Here is an 18172-nt window from a genome sequence, read left to right on the forward strand (position 1 = left end):
AGAGAGTGTGAGAGGGAGAGAGAATCCCAAGCAGGATCCACGCTGTCCACACAAGAGACTGAGGCAGGGTTCAATTCCACAACTATGAGATCATGACCTGAGCCAAAATCAAGAGTCAGATGCTTAACCAACTGAGCCACCCAGTTGCCCCTAAGTAAAACATAGTCTTTTCATTTCTCTTCCCATCAGAATAGGAAGTTTTGTCTGTTTTTGTTCACTGTTGTATCCACAGTGTTTCAAACAATGCCAGGCGGATAGTAGAAACTCTAATGTTTATTGAACAGATAAATAAAGAAGGGATATGTGACACCTAACACTGCTCACTCACTTTCTTGCTCCCTTAATATTAAGTCCCTAACTTCTGCTTTTGAACAAAATACCCTGTTCTATTTTAAGGGCTCCCAACGGAGATCCGCTGAAGTCCATCCTGTCAGGAAGTGACCAGTAAACGCTGACATTACATCTGTCTCAATATAATATCACCAAAGTCAGTGTTAGTTGCATTTGGAACAACAGTACAAATTATAGGTAGATTTTAAGGATTAGTCACAGCTCAGAAAACAACTCCTATAAACGAGAAAAAATGTTTTGTTGTTAGTGTCCTTGTTTCTTCGCCAATAACCAGGGTCATCAAAACAGTAGACATTTAAAATGCTCAATATTGGGGTGCCTGGGTGGCTCAGTCGGTTAAGCATCCAACTTCAGCACAGGTCACCATCTCGTGGTCCATGAGTTCGAGCCCCGCGTCGGGCTCTGGGCTGATGGCTCGGAGCCTGGAGCCTGCTTCCGGTTCTGTGTCTCCCTCTCTCTCTGCCCCTCCCCCATTCATGCTGTGTCTCTCTCTGTCTCAAAAATAAATAAACGTTAAAAAAATAATTAAAAAAAATAAATAAAATGCTCAATATTGATAATACTGATTACAGCCTGCCTTTAGCCATCTCACTCTGAATTGAGTCATGTGGTATGACCAGAGTCTGTGCTTTCCTTGTGGTTTTCCAGAAGCAGGTGACATGTAGATATGTTTGAATGGCTAAGGCCACAGTGTTTGGGGTCAGACCAGCCTGTCTTTGAATTCCGGCTCTGATGCTTACTAGCTGTGCAAACTTGGGGGGAGTTACTAAACCTCTTTGAACTTATTTCATTATCTACTGCCAAATGATTCGAGTTGTTGTGGGTTAAATGCGATGTCAGTGTTGGGCAATTATGACTGATGCCTAGTTGGTGCTCAAATATTGGTAACCGTAGTCATTTGGGAAAAAGCAAAACAAAGTCAGAAATATTCCAGATAACCAAGTGTTTTACGAAGCACACAAGTAACAAAATTGTTTTCTGCAGTGACATCCACTGTGACTCAGGTCCCAAAGCTTTCCAAAAATAGCTTTCCAGAATTGTTATGTGCCAGACATAGGGCTAGGCCGTATTGCTGATATATGAGTAAGACACATTCCTGTCCTCCAGAGACTCACAGTATTGTGGGGTAAATAGCCAAGTGAATAATTATCACTCACTGTGACTGTGCTGGGACCCAATTCAGCCTTTCCTCCTACCGCCTACTCCTAAGATCCACGTTTAAGCAACAGTCTGGGGCCTTGGAAGGGACAGACTGGACTTCTGGCATCTCTGGGTGTCATTTAAATATCTACCTTACTTTGCTCTGTGTATAAAATGAGCTATTGACTTGGTGGCATAGTTTATGAAAAGAAAATAGTCAACCCCAACTGACAGGGTGTCAGAAAGTTGGAGGGGCGCCTGGGTGGCTCAGTCGGTTAGGCGTCCTACTTCAGCTCAGGTCACGATCTCATGGTTCGTGGGTTGGAGCCCCACATCGGGCTCTGTGCCGACAGCTCAGAGCCTGGAGCCTGCTTCGGATTCTGTGTCTCCCTCTCTCTCTCTCTCTCTGCCCCTCCCCTGCTCATGCTCTGTCTCTCTGTCTCTTTCAAAAATAAATACCATCAAAAAAATTAAAAAGAAAAAGTCGGATATCAGGCCCTCAACGTGGTGGTAACACAGTAAAATCTCAAAACGTATCAGCTGCTTCATCATTGTTATTTCAGCCAACAGCACAGCTATCCGTTTCCTCAAAAAGATACCAGAGGGGTGCCTGGCCGGCTCAGTCAGTTCAAGCCTCACATTGGGCATGGAGCCTACTTAAAAAAAAAAAAAAAAGATACTAGGAAAGACCCTTAGAATTTACTATTAAGGAAAGGAAGCAACAACCTGTGTATAGCATTTATGTTAAAAAGAGTGAATGAGGATGAAGATTTGCTCTCTTCACCTTTGCATTTGCCACAAAAAGCTCCTAACAGTATTTACCTATGTGTGTGTAGAGGAGACTAGTAGCTGGAGAGGGGTTAAGAATAGAAGAAAACTTTATAGTGGGCCTATTCTTGAATATATATACTCTTATATACATGACATATGAATATATTCAAAGAGGTTTCTTAATTAAAATATATCCTTTTTTTTCCCCTAAGTCAGGGGGAAAAAAATGGGATAATGAGATGGCCTAGAAGCCGAGGTGGGAAACTAGCTGTGTAAACACCAGTCCTCTAAGGACAGGGCCAAGGAAGAAGAGGCCCAGCTCAGTGCCTCAGCAGGAAAAAAAATTACTCCAGAAAAAAAAAAAAAAATTGCTACACAGAACTGAGAAGTGGCTATGCTCCAGCAAACACTTCAAAAATCCCAACTGAGGGGCGCCTGAGTGGCTCAGTCGGTTAAGCGTCCAACTTCGGCTCAAGTCACCATCTCACGGTTCGCGGGTTCAAGCCCCGCGTCGGGCTCTGTGCCGAGAGCCTGGAGCCTGCTTCGGATTGTGTGTCTCCCTCGCTCTCTGCCCCTCCCCTGCTCGCGCTCTGTCTCTCAAAACTAAATAGGCATTGAAAAAACATATTTTTAACAATCCCATCTGAGCCCATCTCTGTCGGAAAACCTCACTGAATTCACTGGGTCCCCCATATTCCCATTAGCCTTAAGAGGAACCCTCAGTTCCTCAGTGCTGTATTCCTGCCTTTCCACACTCTGGCCCCAACACATCTTTCCCATTTTACCTCCCTCTTGTTTCAATTCAAGCCCTTGGCTCTAGCCAACTGGGCTGACCACACCCTAAAAACCTTTCTAGAGTCACACTTCTGACCCTCTAGCCACCACAGATGGCCGTGTAGTCTATGTGTAGCCCTAAGGCAGCCTGTGGAGGGGAGGGGCAAGAGGGGATCAAATCTAGGCCAAGTTCTGCTAAACAAGCCCGCATTGAAGTGCATCATGGGTTGGGCAGGGAGGAAGGAGTGCTCTCCAGTGATTGGTCCGCCCAGAAGGAGGTCTTACTGTATACTTGCACAAAAGCAGCCGCTTCATTTGCTTCACACCATTCTCTGCTTTTAATGACCTCCTTACCATTCCAAACTCTGACTTTGTTCTTCATAAAACCTCCCAAGCCACTACCAGCTCCATAATGATTCCCTCTCCCTTTAAATTTTTTTTTTTAACGTTTATTTATTTTTGAGACAGAGAGAGACAGAGCATGAACGGGGGAGGGTCAGAGAGAGGGAGACACAGAATCCGAAACAGGCTCCAGGCTCCGAGCTGTCAGCACAGAGCCTGACGCGGGGCTCGAACTCACGGACCGCGAGATCATGACCTGAGCCGAAGTCGGCCGCTTAACCGACTGAGCCACCCAGGTGCCCCTATTCCCTCTCCCTTTAAATTCATACGACTGAGTTGCCATCTCATCAGGACACTACAGTTCTGTGTTGTTTGGGGTTGTTTTGGTTGCCATTTAATATTTATTTTCATGCGAGTATTTTCGACCCCCAACTAGCTTGTAAGCTCACTGAAGACAGGACAAACATATTTTTTTGATTCCTCCACATTCCCCAGGATGGTGTCATTCTCTCAGCAGGTGATCAGTAAACATTTGTGGAACAAATCATAGATACAAATAACATCTCACGCAAGAGTCAGTCTCAGGGAAGTTTACTGGTACAGCAAGAGGGAGCAGGAAAGAAAAACAGTTTCAGGAATTGGACCTAGCACAAAGGTCTCTTACAGAAGAAATCTTAAGAGTATGAAAGGACCACCAAGACATCCGTACCTTTATTTTTAGCTTCTTTTGTCCACTTCTAGTTACCATGAAAACAGGTTTCCTTTCCTTTCCTTAAGAGCCTAGCAATGGCTGTCAGGGCTAAGGACCAGCCTCATTCATTTTCTTATCCAGCATCTAATAGCATACATTTTTAAAGTATATGCATTTATCAGAATGGGTAGATAACTGGCTTGGTTATCAGATTGGTTTCCATTTCCCTTTGTCATCTAAAGGACAGATTGCTGCATTATCAACTGATGCCGTAAGTGTCAGAGGAAGATATCTGCCACGTATTATTTTGGGAAATAATCTTCTGTGCCTTTTTTTCCAGAGCATTGCAATGGCCAGTTTTTTTCCTATCTGGGCTTTACCTGACCTTAAAAGTGCCAAGGGCAGATGTAGTCTACTTCCTGTTCTAGAAGATTTCCAATGGTCAGATCACTCGTCCTTTCTGTTGCTGCCTGGCAAACCACCTCCCCCTTCATGAGGCTGCTGATCTTGCAATTGCCCTTCGGGTCATCGATTGCTGCTTTAGCAATCACAAGGCCTACAGTTTTGATTTTTCCCATTTCCAGTTTACATTCCCCTTTTTAAAAGAATCATGCACATTTCAAGTATTTTGATCACATGTATGGAGAAGGCTTTGAATTTCACAATCCAACCAAAGAGGAGACCAAAACAAAACAAACAAAAACGAACAAAATCCAGTATAAGCTAGATATCTGGTTTCAAATAAATTTTCTACTAAGGACTCCATTTAGGCTATGGATAAAATTCAATTGTATGTATTTTGTGGCATATTCTCAATACCTCATTTTACCATCCCCCCATAGCCGCAGCCAGGATGTTATCTCCGGGCTCTTCTTCTCATTAGCTCAGCTGTTTTTTCTTCAAAATATGTCTTCTTTACTTGATAGCCTATTTGGAGGAAAGGACAACCTTAAGACCCAAGGTGGACCCCTCTTTGGGAACAGAAACAAGGTAAGAATATGAAGCAGGTTCTGTTGGCTGCATTAGAATGTGACTAGAATGAGTAATAGTTTTTCATTCTGTATAGCATCTTGCTCCACCTACCAAATGGGAGACCGTGCCATCTCTGCCTCAGAGATTACGACACATCCAGAAAAATGAATAAAGCACCTTGCACAGTGGGCCTATATCCACATTCCGGTTTTCACTTTTCATTGGCGTCACAGGCAGGAACGCATCAGACAAAAGACATCCGCTCTGGAATTTATGGGAAAGACATTCTCCAGCTAATGGAAGCAAAAGAAACTTCTATTGTTAAAACACACAATCCGGCGACACATTCATATAACCCTGACACATTCACATAAGGAGTTATGAAGAAATACTAACCTGCGGGGGCCCCCTCCCACTTCGGCCGCAGTGGTGGGCGGGGCTTGGCCTTTGGCCACGCCCCTTGCGTCTCGTCCCCGGAGGGGCGCGGCCCACCCCGGCCTCTCGCGCCCGCGCTGGGTGAAGCCAGTTTTGCCCCTCCTTCCCCGCAGGAGCGCGGAGGGACCGTTCTTGCGCTTGCGCCCTGCGTCGCTGGGCGCCTAGACCCGACCGCCGCCCGCCCGGGGGCCTTTTGTGCGCCTGCGCGCTCGCGCTCGCCCTCCCGCCCTCTCGCTGCGCTCGGCTGAGTCAGTCAGTCTGTCGGAGTCTGTCCTCGGAGCAGGAGGAGCGAAGGGACTTCCGAGAGCCAGCTGCCCGATTATTTTCTTTCCCCTCCCTCTCTCCCGCCCCACATCTCTCTTCACCCCTCTCCTGCCCTTGCTCGCGCGGCCATGGCGGAGCCGTCGGCGGCCACTCAGTCTCCGTCCGTCTCGTCGTCGTCCTCCGGGGCCGAGCCTTCGGCGCCCGGCGGCGGGAGCCCTGGAGCCTGCCCCGCCCTGGGGGCGAAGAGCTGCGGCTCCTCCTGTGCGGGTGAGGCGCCCCGGGGAACCCCGCCCTTGGGGGGTGGGGGGGGGACATTGGAGTGTCAGGGAAGGCAAAGGACCCTCGCCTACCGGAGGCTTCAGCCCCCGGTTACGAGCGGGTGGAAAATGGGCTAAGGGGGAGGGGAGAGTAAGGTGGTGCAGGCGGTGAGGAAATAACGGGGTGTGAGGCAAACAGATTGGGGGCGGGGAGATATTCTTGGGGAGTGGGCGTTAACGCCGAGGCACAGCAGGTGGGGGAGAAACACCATTTCGGGGGAGCCGTCGGCTGAACCGGGGTGATTTAGTGGAGGATTAGAGAGATTGAGAGGATTGGGGCAGGTTGGTTGCAGGAGAGAGAGCTGGCTAGGGTTTTGAAGAGATGATGGTGCAAAGGTTGCACTGCGGGTTTACCGACAGGTGTTGACATAGTCGGAAATTCGTGGTAGTCTTCCAGAAATATAGAAATATTTTTTGGTTTCCCGTGGGGGAGGATCAGGACATTTGATGGAAACATGGTAGCCGTTTTCTATGCTCTTTTCCTGCTCCTGTAATTTTTGTTGTGGTTAGACTCCCTAAATGCTCGCTTTTCTGAGGCTCCGAGGTGAGAGGAGGCGTGATGAGAATAGCTCCGGGAAGATTTGGGAGGGAGCCGCTGATGGTCCAAGATGGATCCGTGGCTGCATCTGCAACACAGCCCGCTTCTTCACTGGCGCGGCGTGGGGGTGGGGACAAGCAATCAATTGCTTATATTCTAGAAGATAATAGAGTCATGCCAAGCCATCAACACATTTTGATTTCATGCTCTCTCTGGGCCATTATTGATCGCAGTGTAACAAAGGGGAGTGTTTAGCGCAGAAAGGGGGGAGGGGGAGAAAAATTAGACAAAGCAGGAGCTGGTTGAACCCCCTTCTTCTGTCTCTCTGTGAAAGACTAGGAGGCAAGCTGCAGGCCGCTTTTAGTTTCCATTGTATACGCGTTTGCCTGCTGGTGGGAGCTGGCTGGCAAGCTCCCCTCGTGCAGAGATCTGCAGTGCAGATGCCTTCTTGAGGGCAAAAAAAAAAATGCACCATGAGCAGGTGGTGGTTCTTTGAGGAACTCAGTCTTTGGAAAAAAAGAAAAAAGAAAAACCTTTTCGTCAAAGGAAGGGGGCCATAACCCGGGGAAAGTACAGACAATTTTGCTGTGCATTTAGTTACCTTAAAGGATTTTGAGCGGGTTTAAAATACTCCGTTGTCTCCATTGCCAGAATGTTGGGTTGATTGTTCTAAAGAACGTGGGATTTCTGATCTTGGCTTTATATATTCTCTAGATGTTCTGTTTTGTTTAATCTCTACACCCAAAGTGGGGCTCGAACTCACGACCCCAAGATCAAGAGTTGGATGCTCCACCAACTGAGCCAGGCAGGTGCCCCTTTTCTCTAGTTTTTTGAACACTGGATTTCCACATAAGAGCTTTGGACCCTGTTGGATTTTCCAGTGCGGTTATGGCCATTTTGATAGAAACAATATCAGAGGAAGCTTCTGCAAGGTCGAGATTAGCTGTCCAGATAAAGGAATGAGGCAGCAAATTTAGAACCCTTGTTCCCTTTAAACGGCCAGCGTTTCTCCTCCAAATTTTTGTGTTCTGGGCAAAGGTCCAGATGAACAACAGCTTCCCTATAACTTAGCAACTTGGTGTTTTGGATTTAATCGCTTGTCATTGCTTACTGTTTGGTTGTTGGCCCTTTTGTATAGACCTTTTGATTCTTCGTGATTTTGAATTCTTGATTCACCTGCAAAATAGATAGAACTGTCTTACTTAAGTTCTCATTTGTTGTAGATGGGTATTAATATTATCTAAAAAGCATTAATACAGTTTTGGTGGGCCTCATTGGTCGGGTCACTACTTGAAAAGTTGAGCTTAAGATACTGTAATGTGTGCTTTAAATTCCATTGGAGAAGCTCTTCCCCCTTGTAGAATGTTTTCTCCATATCTCAAAGGAAATGTCCTAGGCTTCTGCACTACGAAAATAAGGTGAAGTTTGTTATTCCACAATTTAACCTATTTAAAATGGACATTTAAAAATCTACCTCGATTGTTTAAAAAGTCTACAAGTGTTGATTGATGTCAGCCTTCAGCTTTCACATTCTTTCACCAAGCTCCTCTTGGTTTAAGAGACTTTCAAAATGTGGAAAGGGTGGTCGCTTGGTGTCCTGCAGGAAAAAGTTTTGTCTCAACTGACCTGTCTAGTAACAGCTTTTAGAAATATTAGTTACTACCTAAAGGTAGAGAATGAGTGATGACACTCTCTGGTCTAGTGCCCAGGTGCTAGTGCAGCCAGCAGAGTATGCTGGGAGAAGGTGGTCAAGGGCCAGAATTGGCATCCCGATTTTCTGCCTTTGAAGAAAATCAAAGATCTCAAAGGCAGAAGTTTGAGGTCAAGGTAAAAGAGACTTAAATATTTAGTGTTTTTTCAGAAGGGGGATTGCCTTTATTAGACACCAAGTATAGATACTGTGTCTGAACTTTGAAGGTTTACTGTCTTTTTAAAGCGTTTAATAGTGTTTAAAATCCTACAACTTGACAGAGACTGCCCTTTACTATTGCTCTGAATATCGTGATGCCAGAATAAAGCTACATTTCTTGTATCTGTTCATGGAAATTACCTCAAAGCAAAAACAGCTTGGACAGTTAAAAGTTTTTGCTTTAAATCCTTCTTTTCTCACTCGTGAAGCTTAGTTGTCCTGTGTACTTTTTATGGCATCATTTTCACAGTTTATTCTATTATGTCAATCAAATATAAGTATGTAGTTTGTATTTTCCATCTTAACCCTTAGGAAGGAATCTACCTGTTTAACACTGACATTAACTGTATTATATTCATGTCACATTATCAGTGGCAGTATGAAATGGTGATAAACATACAGATTTGAGCTCCAAAGGCATATAGATTTCAAGCCTGATTCTGTCTTTAATGGTTGTATGAACTTGTGCATATCCTGAGCCTCAGCAATATGACCTAGGCAAATTTGCTTTGTGCCCTTAAATCCTCACTTTCACTGAATAAGAGTACCTAATACTTGATACATTTATTTGCAGGTTACAAACTGTTTGCACATAGATAAAAAATATCAGTTGAATTTCAAGTGAGAAATCATAATCTTCCTCACAATGAAGGAAGATCTTATACCCCTTTCCTCTTTATAAAAGTGGGTGTTGCAGCTTTTGACCCTTCACATTAATGTCTTCTAAGCTACCAGCCCTTTCACTCAGCCAGTCTGTTAAAAGGAAGGTGAGGGGCAGCCAAGGTGTTTTGTAGATAGCTTGGCATGATGACATCAGTATGCTTAAGTATTGGGGCGTCTGGCTGGCTCATTCAGAAGAGCATGTGACTCTTGAGCCCTACGTGAAGTGTAGAGATTACTTAAATAAAGCTTGAAAATATATGCTTAAGTATTTTCTGCAGCATTCTGACCATAAGTGTGTTCCAATACACTGTCAGTGAAAGCAAGAAAGAGTACAGGAGACAGCAAGAATGGTCGTGTCAGTATGGTTTACATTTGCCTATTGACTTGGATGGTTTTTATTCCCCAGAAATAAAATGTTTCTTTTAATACTGTTTTCTTTTAGAGTCACATTCACAAATAATTTAACCACTCTAATCTAGTCTCTCATGTGTGACAAGCATACCTTAATCCTAAATTGAAATTTCTAGATGATTGTTTATGAAATTGCTGGTAAGTACATCAGTGTTTTTAACTTTTTATAATTTGAGATGGCCTAAAAACAAAATAAGATGAATACTATTGCTTTTATTGTATTTTGTGGTAAGGAAATTATATACTCATCCTGATCTAGGACTCACTGGTTTATTTTATTTTATTTGGGGGGAGGGGCTCACTTACCTCTTTAATCCTGTGTGTGTTTCAAGCACTTGTAAATGAAGTTTAGTAGTGAGGGAGTTGGTGACATGTCATTGAAGTTTAGGGAGAGTTAAGGTTTCCAGTTTTTTTGAGACTGTTTGTTCTATAGAAAAGCACTTCCCTTTAGCAGTAATCCTAGAACTTAACCGTTTTTGTAATTCCAAGTGGAATTATAAAAGGCTCCAAATAAATGAATAATTACACATATTTGTTGTATGTACTTAATCGTTTATGTTCAGCTTTACTGTTAATGATGAATTTTATAACTGCCTCCAAAACTTTATAGGCTTGTGAAAAATATATTAATTTAATAGTAAAGCTTTTTAGATAAAAATTATCAAGTTGATATTATGTTTATATAATTATCTTATTCAGAAGCTGCCCAGGAAACTGACTTGACTTTTTACTCAGTTCCTTTACTACAGCTGTTAATTCTAGAATTATTTTTGGTCATTGAGTATGCTACAGATGTTTTGAAAAATTGTATATGCCACGTAAGTTTAGCTATAATCAGTATTGCTTGTGATTGCGTCATTGAAGTCTTTTACTGCATTCTTGTGACTTATGTAAGACATTTTTACTCTGTGGTAGTGCAGTTTCAGAGAGAATCCCTTTAAATACTGTATCAGATTGGTGCTTGTTTTATTAGGAAAGGGTGTGTCAGAAGGTAGCCTTCTCTTAGGATTTTCTTTTTTAATTTCGAAGAAACATACTTACCTATTTTCTCCAATCAGCTGTTTTATTTCTCCCTGTAAGCATATCATCATAACCTAACCAGGAGAGGCGGTTGGAGCTTTCTGACATGTTCCTCATTGGCACCTTGCCCTTAAGGATATTGAAGGGTATCCTGGAAAACTTTTTTAGCAAAACTGATACAGATGCCCTTTGTCCTTTTATCTGAAAGCATTTCAGCAACGCAGTGTCTTTTACATAGGAGATAGAAATATTTGATTTTTATATCTTATCTTTGTGTATTGCTTTGTAGTGTAAGTTGTGCCCGTACATTAACCTAACAAATGTTTGAGCATATAGTAAAGCTCTTTGGCAGATAGGCAGGTAAAACAGATATCTACATCTCTGGAAGCTATATTCAATAAGAGAAAGACTTGTGTTATGTCTATCTATGACATAGATAGTGATATAAGCGTCATTTTACAGATGAGGAATCAGGCTTAGGGAGATTAAGTGACATGCCTAAACGTTTGTTGCTGTAAAGTTGAGGGTAGAATAAAACTAAGGGATTGAGGGTCCAATTCAGTTCTCTTTTGAATGCACATACTGCCTCTCTTTAAAATTTGAAACAACCTGTGATAAAAATCTTTCAGTCACCCTCTTCACTTCAGTTATTGGCTGAACTTAAAAAGTTTAATTTCTGACTGTATGTTAAACTAACAAATTTAAATAAATAAATATTTAGAAATTTAATTTTTGATCCCATGCTTCCTAAGCCATGTGCCGTATTGCTCTGCTTTTCTATAGAAACTAATGTTGGGCTCACTAGTTGTTTTCCACATTTTAAATCCAATAGCCACTTCTTAGTCCTCATCTTAAATGCCCTATCAGCAGCTTCTGGTAAAATCGATCACTTGCTTCCTCTTTGAAATAATACTTTTCCTTTTGTCTTCCACGACACCACATGCTCTATCACTGGCTGCTCCTCCTTTGTGTCTTTTGCTAGTTCTTCTCCTCCTCCTTCACCTCTCTTTTTTTTTTTTTTTTTTTGAGATACAATTCACATCACATAAAAAGCACCATATTAAAATGTATATATATATGTGTGTGTGTGTGTATATATATATATATATATACACACCCAAGATTATGCAACTATCACCACTGTCTAGTTCCAGAACATTTTCGTCACCCCCAAAAGAAACCCTGTACCTGTAGCAGTCACTCTCCATTCCTCCCTTCATTCCTTGGCAACCACTAATCTTTCCGACTCTGTGGATTTCCTTATTATTGGGATTTCATATTGCTAATTCTTTTTTTGTCTCCCCAACGTCTAAAATTTAGAGTGTTCCAGGACTTTCTTCTCAGAACTTTTCTCTGTGCTCTGGTCTCATTTATGAGAGCCATCTTGTGGTTTGAAATACCATCTATAAATTGGTGACTTCCAAATCTTTATCTTCAGTCTTCGTGTCTATGGGCATCTCATACTTACTGTGTCTAAACTTGAACTCCTGATCTTTTATAAGTCTGTTCTTCTCACAGTCTTGTGCATCTCAGTAAACAGTCGTTCTGTCCATATTTTGCCCAAATCAAGAAGCTTGAAGTCATCCTTGACTCCTTCCTTCATATGACATCAGCAAATCCTATTGATTCTATGCTCAGAACACATCCAGCGTCTAACCATTTTTCTCGACCTCCGTTGTTACCCTGGCCCAGGCTGCTATCATAGCTCCGCTGGATTAATGCATTTGCCTCCTAACTGGTCTTTATACTTTATCCCTTGCCTCTTTTCAGTCTGTATTCCATACAACAGATGGTGTAAGCCTGTGAAAAACGTAAGTCGGATCATGTCACTCATGGGCAAATGCTCCAGTAGCTTCTGATCACACTCAAGAGTCAATGCCGGTCTCACCCTCCCCCTTGCTCACCCAGCTTCAGCCACAGTGGCTTCCTTACTGTTCACACCAGGAACACTCCTCTACCTCAGAGTGTTATTTGCTGTTCACTCTGCCTAGGATGCTCTGCCCCCATATATCTTCACAGCTTTTCACTCCCTCACTTTCTTTAGGTCTTTGACCACCTTATCTAAATCGAACAAGAAAAAACACCTTATAGGGCTCCACTGCTTTATATTTCTTACCATCTGTCATATCTGTCACAATCTTACTATATTTATATAGTATATGATCTGACTTACTTTGTTTATTGTCTGTCTTCCACACTAGATGCGAGTTCCATCAGAGTAGAGATTTTTGCTGTTTTATTCACTGCTTTTTTTTTTAAATATTTATTTATTTATTTAATTTTTTGAGAGAAAGAGAGGAGGGAGGGGCAGAGGGAGAGAGAGAACCCCAAGCAGGCTCTGCGCTGTCAGCACAGTGCCTGATGCAGGGCTCAATCTCACGAACCATGAGATCATGACCTGAGCCAGAATCAAGAGTCAGATGCTTAACCGACTGAGCCACCCAGGCGCCTCTTCACTGCTCTATTTCTTTTTTTTTTAACGTTTATTTATTTTTGAGACAGAGAGAGAGCATGAATGGGGGGAGGGTCAGAGAGAGAGGGAGACGCAGAATCCGAAGCGGGCTCCAGGCTCCAAGCTGTTAGCCCAGAGCCTGACACGGGGCTCGAACTCACGGACCATGAGATCATGACCTGAGCTGAAGTCGGACGCTTAACTGACTGAGCCACCCAGGTGCCCCATTCACTGCTCTGTTTCTAATATCTGAGCAGGACCTGGTGCAGAGCAGGCCCTCAGATATTTTTGGATGAGCAACTAATCATTTTTGTTAAGCAACTAAAACTAGTCCTTGGTTTATAATAGGTGTTTAATAAATAGTTATGAAATGAATGGTTGGAGACATTTTATTCCCAGAAAAACAGGCATATAAACAAAGTAGTGCATAAGCTTTCACAGAGTTCATGAACTGCTATGAAATTGTTCATAAACCACAGATGAAGAATGTTTGGTTTTTGAAAATCAAATTAGGAGTTTTGCAAAAAACTTATTCCTGTGGAAATTGATACATTGACATAGGTGCTAAGAAGAGGGTTTTTATGTAAGCCCATAAAACTGTATCTGTAATAAATACATCTTGTGTTTAAGATTGGCTTCTTTACGTCTGGACTTGAGGTATTTTTCACTAATGGTTTTAATCCAGAAAAGTCTCTGTTTTGTAACCATCTGAATGCCACATTTTGGTGTGTTAGACTCCATTTCGAATAAGGACTCAGTGGTAGGCTAGTCTGATGTGCCAAGATTTTTAAATATGTTAAAATAAGTCTAATTTCCATCTCATTCCTAAAAAAAAATATGAGATTTTGATTCACTACATTGATCTTGAATACTATTTGGAGAAGGGTAAGACATTTCTAAAAGTAAATGTAGTGCTGTTTTAGAAATTGGGTCATTAAAATATTTGTAGCCAATTTCCTATTAACACAGTCCATTTAGTTTCTGTTAGACTTTCTAATTATGTTTCTTTTGCGACAAGAGTTCTGATTGTTCTTCTCTTGGATTATATATACATTTCTTCCATAAATGTACAAAGGAACCCAACTCTTTCAGTGTTCTAATAAAAGACTTCAAGTAGGAAGTGCGTAGTGACTTGGCTTCCAGAGAGTAGAGTATGGAAGGATGGGGGAGAAGTACTACCTGGAGAAACCTGGCAAACTCCCTCAGCCAAGGGATCAAGGTTAACATCTTCAGTGATAAGTCATATTGAGATAGTATATACCCTTGATATGTTAGAAGGAGGGCCCTTCACCTAAGCTGTAGTCTTCCCCAAAACTCCAGTCTAACCATGAGAAGAACATCTAAACATGAGACAAACCCAAATTGAGGGACATTCTGTAAAGTATCTGACAAATGCTCCCTCAAAACTGTCAAGACCATCAAAAGCAAGGAAAGTCTTAGAAATTGTCATAGTCTGAAAGAGACTAAGGAGACTGGATGACAAAATGTGATATGGTATCCTGGATGGGATTTTGGAACAGAAAAAGGGCTTTAGGGAAAAATTAATGAAATGTATCAGTGTTCATTAATTGTAACAAATGTACCACCATATTAACATAACTTGTTAACAATGGGAGAAAGTGAGCGCTGGATATAAAGCAATACTCTACTACCTTTGGGCCTTTTCTGTAAATCTAAAATTATTCTAAAATTCAAAGTTTGTTTTAAAGAAACCCTTAATTGGGGCGCCTGGGTGGCGCAGTCGGTTAAGCGTCCGACTTCAGCCAGGTCACGATCTCGCGGTCCGTGAGTTCGAGCCCCGCGTCGGGCTCTGGGCCGATGGCTCGGAGCCTGGAGCCTGTTTCCGATTCTGTATCTCCCTCTCTCTCTGCTCCTCCCCCGTTCATGCTCTGTCTCTCTCTGTCCCAAAAATAAATAAAAAACGTTGAAAAAAAAAAAAAAAAAAAAAAAGAAACCCTTAATCATGAAATCAGAATTGCTTTGGGGAGGCAAGGAGGCCCACTTTCACTACTTCTCTTCAGTGATACAGTAATAGAAAAAATATAAGGGAAAAATGGAATAAATTTTGGGGGAAAAATTGGTCTGCTTATCCCTGGAATTCTGATAGGAGAGGGCATTAGTTGGCTTAGTTTAGCATTTCTACTGAAATGATATGAGTTATCATCAGGAATTGTGGTCACGAGAAAGAATAGAAACCCTTTTCGAGGAGCCTACCTTTATAGGCAAACAGGAAAACTAAGTAATGGAAAGAATATTTAATTTTAACATTAGAGAGAAAGATGTTTGAAAGAGCTGATGGATTTCTAATTTTCATTATATGAGTTTTAGATAAAGTTTCAAATACTACTTTTCCTTATGTATTGAAAGATGCCTTAATAACCGAACCTTCTTTCTCTGTGTAAAAATATAGTTTGTATTCTGCTGGTGTTGAAGGACAGCTGTCACTAAAATAAATAATTTGTTGGAATAATATTTTAATGGGGGTTAGAAAATTCAAACAGTGAGATTTATTTGGTTTATTTTCCCTCAATAATAAATCAAAACTGAAGTCTCATGTACAGTCCAAAGCACCTCTCTTCCTATTCCCTCTGCCCCCAACAGTATCTGGCACAGGCTTGACGCAAATTTGAAAACCTACTCTAGTGTGCCCTTTTGCTCTCTTTGCACCTGTTTTTCCACTTCTCACCCACTCAGTATGCTGCTAGGGAGAGAAGGGTTAAAAGGTAGGGGACAAGATCTTATTTTACTGGTCTGATGAAGTTTTAAAACATAAACTTGACTAGTAAATTTTTAGGTAACTAGCGTATAAGATAGGTAATCTGACTGGTGGATAGAATTATATAAAAAGAAAGGCACAGACTTCCAGGAAAAGTGTGGATTTCAATACTGATTCTTGACACAAGCTTCAGGTTTTCATTTTTTTTTTTTTTAAATCATAAGTGAGGTTTGTAACAATTGCATTTAATATGTATAGAAGTATTTAGTTCAGTGTCTATCAGCATTCAGGACTCAGTAAATGGAGCAACCTGTTTTCAAAGTGGCATGATTTGTGTGTGTGTGTGTGTGTGTGTGTGTGTGTGTGTGTGTGTGTGGTAGTTTTGACAGTTGCAGATTAAAGTCTTACGAGGATTAAAAATCTAGTGGTGTGAAGACTAAAAAGATTATTCACTAAAATTTTATTGGAAGACCTGTTAGAGATCCCATTTGAGGTGTCCTTTTTCTCCTCTAAGGTTGCTTACCTGTTCCTTGTAAGGAGAGGGCAATTAGAAATTAGAAATTTAGAATTCTTGAAAAATGTATGTCTATAACAAAATTCAAGAAAAAATACAAAGAAAATTAAAAACCAGTGAGTAGTACCATCCAGTTAACATTTTCATGTATATCTTTTCGTATATGTATGAATATATGTATATATATGAATAGAATTTCATATATATAAGAATTTGTATGTTAAAATTTTCCATTAGGAGGGGATGTTAGGTAGAGGTGGATAGGCAAGTTCACAGGATCTTTTTTGGCAAATTGTTACTGGTTATCTGTGTTTTGTATCAGAGTAGATGTTATGCATAAGAATTTGTTAAAATTTTCCACAGGAGGGGGTGTTAGGTGGAGGTGGATGGGCAAATTCATAGGATCATTTTTGGCATTGGGCTTTTTCAGCATTTGGTTTTTGCTTATTCAAATTTAAACTCATCATCAGATGAGTTTAATGTTGAAGGTAAATGCATATAGGGATGAACCCATCTGGAAACATTAAAGGAACCTATAGAAATGCTTGCTTTAAAAAGAAGAGAGATGGGGTTCCTGGCTGGCTCAGTCGGAGGAGTGTACAACTCTTGATCTCAGGGTTGTGAGTTTGAGCCCCGCGTTGGGAGTAGAGATTACTAAAAAAAATAAATAACGGAAAACAGTTTTTCATTTGTAGTGGTAAATGTGGTGCTTTATCTTAAGATGATTAAAAAGCAATGAATTTTAAAAGTCTGGTCTTGAGTTACTGAATTACTGCTACTTGTCCACTAAACTGTCTTGGTGTTATGTTCTCCATATTTGTTGACTAAGTACTTACAATATAGCTATAGCCCAGTCCTTTAAAGCAATCTCCCCCATTTTAAGTATATTTCTAATGTTTGTAAAAACATGTTTATAATTGCAAGGAAAAAAGGAGATGACAAGTAAAGGCCAGTATATTTAGGGGCATTTGGGAGGAGGTTGCTTTTCCCATGCTATTTTTATTAATTTTTTTTCTATATTTACTGAAAAGATAATTTATATGCTTTGGTTTGTTTGTTTGTTTGTTTGTTTGTTTTTAAAGGGCCAAAGGTTGTAGTTAGAAGCAAATCTCCCCCACCTCAAACCTTAAAGTCCCTTTTGCTAGTCCCCTTTGTTGCCAGTTAACAAACGGGGGCATATGTATATACCTCTGCCCTTTGCTTTTTCATCAAGTATATCAACATACATAGCTGTGCCTTTATTCTTTTTCATAGCAGCAAGTATTCCATTGTTTGGATGTAACTAGTTTCCTGTTGGTGGTCATTTTGATTATTCCTAATATTTATGACCACTGCTTTTATAAATATTCTTATAAACATGTTTTTATACTCTGTGACAATATTTTATGTTACATTCCTAGAAGTATAACTGGCCAAATTCAAAAGAATATTGATGGTTGGTGGGGATAGTACATGCATTTAAAATTCTGATAAATGTTGCCAAATTTAGAGGAGTATAATTTTAGAAGGTGGAAGGTTTCTCATGTAGTCCTATTTGCCTAGTGGATTATTTGTGATTTTTTTAACGTAATCAGGGTCCACTTTGCATATTTGCCAAGTATATAACTTTAAATGCTCATGTTAGTGACTAACTCTTCAAATGCAGTTGAAAATAGTTAAAAGGAAATATCAATTAGTACTAAGATTCTTATTTTTTTCTTTCCCAAAAAGACTTGCAGGAGAGTATCATCTTTCTTGAGGTTATATTTGTTTTAAAATGCTAGGGGTTCCTCTTTTCATTCTCTGAGGGTGAGAATATTTGATCCAAAAAATTAAATTAACTTTTAGAAATGCATCTTGAAAATGAAATAAGGTTTTGCTGCCAGGTGAGTGAAAACAGTAAATGGAAGTAA

At 40.9% G+C, this 18172-nt stretch overlaps 1 protein-coding gene across 3 annotated transcripts in view; it reads left to right on the top strand.

Annotated features, from left to right (window-relative positions):
- Positions 1-5724: 5724 nt before the first annotated feature.
- RTN3 (reticulon 3) overlaps positions 5725-18172 on the top strand; it is a 60939-nt gene continuing 48491 nt past the window's right edge. For 2 of the 3 annotated variants that reach the window (XM_058689394.1, XM_058689396.1), the window contains exon 1: positions 5725-6007. In XM_058689394.1, the coding sequence (XP_058545377.1) occupies positions 5869-6007 (139 nt within the window). In that variant the 5' untranslated portion in view covers positions 5725-5868. The remainder of the gene's footprint in view (positions 6008-18172) is intronic. The other variant, XM_058689395.1, reaches the window with a different exon arrangement.

The sequence above is a fragment of the Neofelis nebulosa genome, chromosome 10, assembly GCF_028018385.1.
Source record: "Neofelis nebulosa isolate mNeoNeb1 chromosome 10, mNeoNeb1.pri, whole genome shotgun sequence".
NCBI lineage: Eukaryota > Metazoa > Chordata > Mammalia > Carnivora > Felidae > Neofelis > Neofelis nebulosa.